Source organism: Budorcas taxicolor, chromosome 21 (genome assembly GCF_023091745.1).
Source record: "Budorcas taxicolor isolate Tak-1 chromosome 21, Takin1.1, whole genome shotgun sequence".
NCBI classification, from domain to species: domain Eukaryota; kingdom Metazoa; phylum Chordata; class Mammalia; order Artiodactyla; family Bovidae; genus Budorcas; species Budorcas taxicolor.
In genome coordinates, this window is record NC_068930.1 from 16,997,475 (window position 1) to 17,006,941 (window position 9,467).

The window sequence follows — 9,467 nt, forward strand, 5'->3', positions numbered from 1 at the left end:
TTTTCTCTTTCCTTTCCTTCTGTGTCACCACCCATCTGCAGATCAGCATTGGGAACCGCTGACCTCAGGGTCATTTCAGCCTCCCACCATCAACTAAGAGGCGAGGAGAAAGTGTAGCCCTGAGCCTTGAAGAGAAACTGTAGCCCTGAGCCTTGAAAAGGGACCAGGAACCAGAGCTGTGTGCCTCCGTGCTCCTGCAGTAATGATAGCCAAGTGCTGGAGAACTCTGACAGAGCAGAGAGCTTCTTTCTCAAAGAGCAATTTCGGAACTCAAACACACACCCGCACAGGGACTCGGGGCTTCCAGCAGCAGCCAACCAGGATTCCAAGTGCTAGAAGTGTCCGGGAGGAGCCACTCCCTGCCACCATGGAATACAGACACCTCTGGAGCCACTGCAAAGTCTGCGACAGCTGAAGCTAAGAAAATGCTGGGACAAACAGGTCCCGTCAGGACACTGGGCAGTTTCCTAGCCAAGTGACGAACTGCAGGAGACCGGGAAGAATTTAAAACCAGCCCAGCTGCCGCCCAGGGGAGTGACTAATCTCAACACTTAAGGACAAGCACCAGACCAGCAGTCACTCAGACACAGGGGATGGCTTTCCTGCTTGCACATGGCACCCCAGGGTCTCACCCTGGGGCTTCTCCTGGAGACATGGATCTGTGCCCAGCTCCTCGTGGGAGGCTGCCTCCTGACCAACTCCCCTCCTGCTGCCCCCACTGGCATTCATGTTCCTGCCCATCCCTATTATTCTTTGTATTTATTTACTGGCAGTGTGCCGTGCAGGCTTTTCTCTAGTTGCGCCGAGTGGGGGCTACTCTCTAGTTGGGGTGCATGGGCTTCTCATTGCAGCGGCTTCTCTGGTTGCAGAGCACAGACTTCAAAAGTTGTGGCCATGGGCTTAGTTGGCCCTGCAGAATGTGAGATCTTCCCTGAGCAGGGATCAAACCCATATCCCCGGCATTGGCAGGGGGATACCTAACCACTGCTTCACCAGGGAAGGGCACCGCCCCCCCAACTCTCTTCACTATATCCTTCCACCTGCCTCATGAAGTCATTTTTGCTTGAGGCAGCTAAAAGGTGCCAGGCTCCTGAACCCCACTGAGGGTCCTCACAGCTGCTTAGAAGTCTTGGCCGATCCATCATGATTCCCTGGTTTGACCAGTGTTTATCAAAACACCACTTAAAGGTGCTTCATAGAGAAAATCTTTGAGATGATGCATATCAATCAGTGGCCATGAACTTGGGCAAACTCCAGGAGGTGGTGAGGGACAGGGAAGCCTGGTGTCCTACAGTCCATGGGGTTGCGAAGAGTTGTATGGCGACTGAACAACAATGCATCGAACTGACCTCTTATTTCTTTCTCCCTCAATGTTTCAAACACACAGCACATCCTTTCTGTTCGGCATCCTTTCAGGGGACCAGCCCTTGGAAGGAAACAGCTGGCCTCAAATTAAGCTTGCTCTCACTGCCAGTGTGGAGGCTGTTAAGGTGATAAAGATGGGCATAGTGGGCACTTCCTTTCCAGGCAAGAGGAGGATGGTGGGGGCGCTGGCATTATAGGCAGTGGCAGAGCTAGGAAGAGCTCTCTGGAGAAACAGAACTGGACAGGGTCTTGGAAGTGGAGCTTCACATCTTTGCTTTGTTATCTGAACTGGCAGCAGGAGCCTTAGCACTGGGTCCCCCTCTCTTACAAACTAGAAAGTTCCTTTCATTCCCATGGCCTGCTCCCCAACATCTGAGATGACAAAAGCTGTGCTCTCAATTGGGCGGCAACTTCCGTGTTGGATACACATGTAGTGAAAAGCAAGGGGCTTTCTTAGCAAGCGGAGGGTGTTTAGCTGCTTTACAATTGTGTAGACCTTTGGTGGGGAGGGCTTCCCTGGTGGCTGAGATGGCAAAGAATTTGTCTGCAATGCAGGAGACCTAGATTCAATCCCTGGGGTCGCGAAGATCCCCTAGAGTAGGATACAGCAACCCACTCCAATATTCTTGCCTGGAGAATTCCATGGATAGAGGAGCCTGGTGGGCTACAGTCCATGGGGTGTCAAAGAGTCAGACACAACTGAGCAACTAACACACAGAGACCTTTGGGAGCAGAAGGGTGAATGCTTATATTTGCCATGTGCTTGGCCTGAGACCAGTCAATCGTAAAGGAAATCAGTCCTAAATATCCATTGGAAGGACTGATACTGAAGCTGAAGCTCCAATATTTTGGCCACGTGATGCAAAGAACTGACTCATTGGAAAAGACCCTGATGCTGGGAAAGACTGAAGGCAGGAGGAGAAGGGGACGACAGAGGAGGACACGGTTGGATCGTGTCACCGACTGGATGGACATGAGTTTGAGCAAGTTCCGGGAGTTGGTGATGGACTGGAAAGCCTGGTGTGCTGCAGTCCATGGGGTCGCAAAGAGTTGGACATGACTGAGCAACTCTGAACTGAGGCCCAAGTTTGTTCATTCCAAAAATACTTTATGGGCTCCATTTACTAAACCATATACTTATCAGCAGGTGGCTCCAGGGCAGACTCTGCCTGCAGCGCAGGAGATGTGGGTTTGACCCCTGGGTCAGGACAGTCCCCTGGAGGAGGGCATGGCAACCCACTCCAGTATTCTTGGTTGGAGAATTCCATGAACAGAGGAGCCTGGTGGGCTACAGTCCATGGGGTCACAAAGAGTTGGACATGACTGAGCAACTGAACTGAACTGAGGCCCAAGTTTGTTCATTCTAAAAATACTTTATGCGCTCTATTTACTAAACCATATACTTATCACCAAGTGGCTCTGTGGTAAAGACTCTGCCTGCCAATGCAGGAGACGCAAGAGATGCAGGTTCGATGAGATGCAGGTTCGATCCCTGAGTCGAGAAGATCCCCTGGAGGAGGGCATGGCAACCCACTCCAGTAGTCTTGCCTGGAGAATCTCAAGGGCAGAGGAGCCTGGTGGGCTACTGTCCAGGGGGGTGCAAAGAGTTGGACATGACTTAGCAATCAAATGACAATACTTATCACCAGGGGCCGGTGATAAGAAGGGGGAAAAACATAATCATTGAGTCCATCTCCATAGGATACTGGGATGCTAAGGGTATACAGGGGCTGGTGATAAGAAGGGGGAAAAACATAATCGTTGAGTCCATCTCCATAGGATACTGGGATGCTAAGGGTATACAGAGGAGGATCAGCTACACCAGACTGTCCAAGGAAAGTCTGGGGTCCTGGAATGCTTTGCAGAGGAGGTGATACTAGCTCTGAGCCTTAAAGGAGGAGTCAGAGGGAGGCAGGATGGATGGGGTGGGGTCAGGAAGAACAGTGTGTGCAAGAAGGTTGTTCCAGAAAGCAATAAGTGCGCATGCAAAGGCACAGTTGCCTGAAGTCATGGTACGTTCCACTGAACTGTGAGCAATGCAGAATGGCTGGAGCCCAGGGCGACTGAGGAGAGAGGCAGGGGCCAGATCACGTATTATCTCGTATGCCACACTAGAAGCAATGGGAGCCTTTATAGAATTCCACCCTCTCTGAGAAGTATTTATAATTTGTAATCTACAACGTCCCCAATTTGTAAAACCTAAGCAATTTTAAAACCTAGCAACCCTGCTTTACAAGGGGAAAGAGGCCCTGAGTGGCGAATTGGTTTCTAAGAAGGATATCTATTTACAATTTAAATTTGATGCTAGGAACAGTTGGCAAGAAGGACTTGGAGCAAGTCAGTTAAAAACCAGACTTTCTTTCTGTCCTATTTTATCCTCCAATCATGTTTATACTTGAGCGAAGTACACAAGGATTGGGGCGAAGATTGGGCTTTAAAAAAATAAAAAACGTTGCCTCATTTTGTATAGGTATGTGTGTTTCTTACGGAGTGCCTGGACTGCAACTGTCCAAAGTCATTTCCTTTCATTCCCCACCTGGACTTATCCACCAAAAGGTGCACCTCACTCATCCTTGGCTGATGGCAGTAGTTGCCAGCTCACGGGTTTGATGATCAGAGCTGGTTCATTCATTATCTTCCCAGACAGCGTCTGATGTCTGCCTGGGGTGCACCAGGACCCTGGCCATGATGTTCTAGAGGGCATCAGTTCTGACCAATCAGATGTCCGTTCTAAGAGGGCGGAGCCCCAGAGGGACCAGTTGTTAAGCATCTTTACTGTCAGCCCTAGTCCAGGAGCCTGGATGCTCAATCGCATGGTGTGCAGAAGTGAGGAAGGTTCATTCAACTGACATCGGAATCAGAGTTGCAGTGGAATGGGAGTTTTCCCTCCTTCAGAAGCTCTAGTCCCAGGCCCCACCCGAGAGTCTGGGAGGCTCAAGCCCATGGCCAGCGGACTTGTCTGCTAACCAGGGGACAGTGCCACACTGAACCTGACCGGACCGGCGGCACTTTTGGGAGACGAGCCCCAAGTCCTTCTCAGTCTTCATCACTCACCTGCCCTCATTCTAAACTGCTGGCGTGCAGGTGGTTACTACTAAGTCAGACCACATCCTTAGAGAAACTGGGCCTTTGGAAAACAGGGGAATGAGTCAGGAAGCCCAGATCTGAGACCTATTCTGTAATGCTACTACAGAGGGCAAAGAATTCAGAGAAAGGGCAGTCTAGGGTGTCAATCAAGACAGGGACTTTGGCTTCTCATAGAATTAGGGTCACTGGCTTTATCATGAGCGAGTTATACAGTCTTTCAGAGCGTCAATGTCTTCACTGATGACCTAAAGGTAGCCACAGTACCTAGCTGGTTCCAAGAAGTGTGGTGAGGACCGAGTAAACTAGTGCTTCATTTATTTATTTTAAAAGTCATTTACTGACTTCATTTTTAAAATTTATTTTTTGATCTTATCATGCCAAAAATAATCCTGGGGGCATGTGAGATCTTAGTTCCCCAACCAGGGATCAAACCTTCACCCTCTACAGTGGAAGCATGGAGTCTTAACCACTGAATAGACAGGGAAGTCCCCTGAACTAGTGCTTTAAAGCAGTAAGTATGGTGTCTGGCACTATTTGTGCTCAACAAATAGTAGTTCTTGGGGCCACTTGGTAGGGGACCACTGGGTTTCCGCAAGGATGACATGTGTTAACATCTACAAAACCTTGGAATAGCTCTTGCTTCAAGCACTCAATAAATCAATAAACGTTAATGACCATCATTATCTTCATCTTTGCCATTGCCATGCTTTCTATTATTATTACTACTGGCTACATCCTCTTTGGGGCTTCCCAGGTGGCACCAGTGGTAAAGAACCCGCCTGCCAGCGCAGGAGACATCAAGAGACATGGGTTCAATCCCTGGGTCGGGAAGATCCCCTGGAGGAGGGCATGGCAACCCACTCCAGTATTCTTGCCTGGAGAACTCCATGGACAGAAGAGCCGGGTGGGCTACAGTATCTGGGGTTGGAAAGAGTCAGACACGACTGAAGCGGGTTAGCATGTGTGCACATCCTGTTTGTCCAGAGTTCTGTTATTCTTTTATGATTAGAGAACTCACTTGGGGACTGGGGCATGGGTTTAAAAGTGAGGAGACCAGCTCAAACGAGCAGGCTTGCTCTGTCCTTAACCAGCCAGGGTGTAATCTTGGATAAGTGAAGCTACTTCTCTGGGTCAAATTTACCCCAATTACAAAAAGAGAGGAGGTTTTTTAGGCGGAGCCCTGCACGCCCTTCTTGTTCCAAGACTGTGAGTTGTTAGTTCCCTAAGGATGCCGTGCATGTCCATCACTGGGCCAGACCCCAGGGGGATATTTATCCAACAGATGCTTACTGAACGCCTTCTTTGTGTCAGCTTCTGAGCCCACCATGGTGGGCAGGACAGCCATGCTCACAACTCTCTCTTGAAGGTTACATTCAAGGCTAAAGCTCAGGGGATGATCAGAAAAAGTTTGGCTTATGACTTTGTCCAGTGGACTCTAAAATTTGGGGGTGCTGCATGAGTTGATCGGAGCTTTTACTAAAGTTTCACCCAATCTCTGATTGAGAATTTGAATTCACTCTTTGAAACCTTTGCAAAGAACCCATCTTTTTACATTTTCTTTTCCCATTCAACTGCAGGGAGGCACTTCCACAAGCAAGTAAGTTAGAAATGGAACTGTGAAAATCATTACTTAGCAAGAGACGTGTCTCTAGGGAAGCAGCCCCTGGAAGAAAGCCGTGCCCTTCGCAATCCCTTAGACGATTCCTTGGGCAGGACAGAACTTCTGAGAACACCACATCAAAAGGCTTAATACTAAAAGGAATCAAGAGCTTAGCAAAAATGTACCTCAGTTTTGTTCCTCTAGATAACACACATGAAATCGTCTTTCCTCTTTTACTTCTCATTTGTTAATCCTTGGAAAATTTACTCCAAAAAGAGATTTTTTTCCCTTCCTTCCTTCTTAACAGATCACAGGGTCCTACCATTGTCTTCCAGAAACAGTCATCCTTTAACAGAACCCCTATTTTCTCCCAGGGACCAGCACTGGCAGGTGATTTGCAATCTTCTGGAGCACAGGTCAACATAAAGTTGGGGAAGGGTAGGCAGGGTTGGCGCCATAGCCCCAGGGTCTGAAGTTCGATTCCGGCTCTCCCGGGAAGGCAGGGCATAGGTTGGATTGGGGCTCTCCCGGGAAGGCAGGGCATAGGTTGAGGAAGACAGGAGTCGATGCCTGGCACCCCTCACTGGCTACTGTGCCACGGCACTTACTGCACTGAGCCCCCGCTGGCTGTCCAAAGTTGGGGTGCTCCCAAAGATTAAATAAGTGACTGAGCTTGCAACTTGGCTTGTAAGCTTGGATTCCGGTCCTCTGCTCCATGTTCTTCCTCCCCGAGTCATGGCAGATTCCAGATGAGTGAACCATGTGTGGGGCAGACTGGGGGTGGCACTGGAGGAGGGCTGAGGGGGAGGAAGCCAGGGGTCAGCCTGAGGACAGGGGCACCGGAGCTTCGGGGCGGGGCAAGTAGTGCCACAGGAGGTAACACATTTGACTTGTTTGACAATTTTCCCCACGGTGGGCCCAAGCAGGAATGCGCCCCTTCCCCAGCCCCAATGAAACAGATCTAAGGAAACACACCCACAGCAGAGGAGCCCTGGCTTTTAAGCGTATGGTAAATGCCCCTCTTGGCTCCCATCCTGGAGCTTATTTCTGGATACCCTATTGAAAAACCTAAGGTGGGGAGTGGGTTTACAAGGTATTTGGCAGGAAAGCGCAGCATTATATGCAAAGTGATTTCCTGATCGCGTTTTAAAAATTAAAAAGTCACTGGCCTCTAGAAGAAAATTCGGTAAAAGTTCAGTGGATGGACAAGCGAGCAAGGCCTGACAGCGCCCAGCTCTTAAGTTTTCCTAGCACAATGGGCAGTCGCTGTTCCTTCCCTCGCAGGTCAAGGTCAGCAAGTGGCCTGGGCCAGGCAGAGCCCACATCTTGGGGAAGAATGGGGGTGTGTGTGTGTCGAGGGGAGCCGAGAGGAAGGCCCTCCCCACCGCGTTCTCCGTCACCCCAAAACTTGTCCTGCCGGATTTCCTTGCCGATCCACAGTTTCGAGACGAACAGCTACGGAAGGGAGTGTTTCTCTTATCTCCGCGTGGGAGCCTGTCGTGTATTACGTGAACAGTATTTGTGAAAGTTTTCTGAGCTCTTGGAGAAATCGAGGAGGAGGAGGAGGGAGAGGAAAAGAGCAGTGGAGTTCCCGGAAGAAATTCTGGGGTTCCCAACCCGGGCAGGGGCGAGGGGCAAAGGCGAGAACAGGCAGTGGAGCCCGGCCCGGGCTTCAGACCTTCGTGCCTTGGCATTCTGGGCCAGGGCTGGCACTTCCCTGCGGAGGAGCCTGTCGGCTCAGCCGGCCCTCAACTATCGCCGAGAGTGAATGAAATACCCAGCGGGACAACGGAGGGGCGCGCGCGGCGCGGGACCAGCGGCAGGGAGCCTGCCCGAAGCTAGCCCCGCGGGGGAAGGGCACTCTTTCTGCCCACTCTGCGACCTCACTTTCTCTCTGCCCTGGGCCAGGAGGCTCTCCAAAGGGCCTCTCAGAACCCTGGATAGCCCCTTCCCCACACTTGCCCACCACGGGGTGGAGGTTCTTTGTGGAAGAGGGCTGGCCAGCGTGCGGGCGGCCGCGCGGCGGGGCGCGAGCCTCAGCCTCCCGGACCCACAGCGGGTGCGCCGCGCGCCGCGAGTGCGCACTCCTCGAAGTCCTGCGCCAGGACTGGGGCTCGCGGTCCCGCCCTTAGAGGGAACGGGAGAAAAGCGAGGGCGAGACCGTGTGCCTGGGAACCCCTCGCCCCCGCCCCGCCCCAAATCCCAGCCAGGACACGCGGGGGGCGGTACAGACTTGGCCCAGAGGTCTCCGTCTCCGCGACCCGAGAGCAGAAGAACCCGAGGGAGCAGGGGGCGCGGCGGAATCAGCTGAACGTCCAAAACCAGGTGAGGGTGGGGAAGGGTGTCAGCTAACCCCTGCGCGCTGCTACCGGCCCGCCCCGGTGCTGGGCTCCCGGGCAGGCGGGAGGCGCGTGTGCCCATCTGGGTGTCCTGGGGAACCTCGCCTTCCCGGGAGCCCGCGGAGAGCCCCCGCCCTTCGCCCTGGCCCCGGGGATCCCCTCCCCCAGCACAGAGATCCCCGCGCGCCCCCTGCCCACTTTGCTAAGGCGAGAAAGCGGCCGAGCCGGAGACAAAGAAACTCCAACCTCCTCCACTCTCGGCCTCTCCGCCCGCCCCAGACACTCCCCGGGGCCCTCCCTCGACCCCAGCGACAACGCGCGCGGACAGGCCACGGAAGGGAGGCAGGGTGGGCGAGTCTGCTTCCCTACGCGGGCCAGCTGGAGGCTGCCAGTCCTCCCGGCCCGGGCACTTCCCGCGGCAGCCGCGCCCCCGCCCGCCGCTGCGCAGACAGTCCCGGGCCCCCGGCACCGCCACCCCGGGTCCAAATCATTCCCCACCTCTCCTGCCGAGCGATAGGGGGGCGCGGCGCGCAAACAAAGCGGGTGCAAGGGTGGATACAGAGTGCAGGGGTGTGGAAGAAATCCCGCCTGGGCTCGGCACGGGCCCCGGCGCAGCTGTTTATTTACCCGATTTCTTCTTCGATCTCCGAGATGTCTGCGAAGATGAGGAAGACCACGAGCAGCGTGAGCGCAGCCAGCATCCAGCTCCGGAACTGCAGCTGCATGGTGGGTTCGCGCCCACCGGGGCCCGCGCGGGCCGGCGAGAAGAGCTGGAGCTGGGGGGCGCAGCGGCAGGCGCCCGAGCCTCGGCGCGCAGCCGGGCAGACACGCTGCGCTCCGGGCGAGTCCGGGCCAGCGGCGGCGGCAGACAAGGGTTGCTCAGGCGCGGCGAGCCCGCTCGCTCGCTCTCAGCTCGCGTCCGCCCCTCCTCTCCACTCCCCTCCCCTCCCTTCCCCCGCCCCGCGCGGGGCTCAGCGCGCAGTTTGACAGCTTCGCTCCGCGCCCCTGCTCTCCTCCTCCCACTCTAGGCAACTCCAGTGTCCAGCCTCCGGCCTTTGCTTCTCCCGCCTGCCTTC

The 9,467-nt window shown here is 53.9% G+C and overlaps 1 protein-coding gene across 1 annotated transcript in view; it reads right to left on the bottom strand.

Annotated features, from left to right (window-relative positions):
- The window catches only part of ST8SIA2 (ST8 alpha-N-acetyl-neuraminide alpha-2,8-sialyltransferase 2), a 69,570-nt gene extending 60,454 nt beyond the window's left edge, over positions 1–9,116 (bottom strand). The window contains exon 1 of the mRNA XM_052659837.1: positions 9,019–9,116. Within this exon, the coding sequence (XP_052515797.1) occupies positions 9,019–9,116 (98 nt within the window). The remainder of the gene's footprint in view (positions 1–9,018) is intronic.
- Between the last annotated feature and the right edge of the window lie 351 nt (positions 9,117–9,467).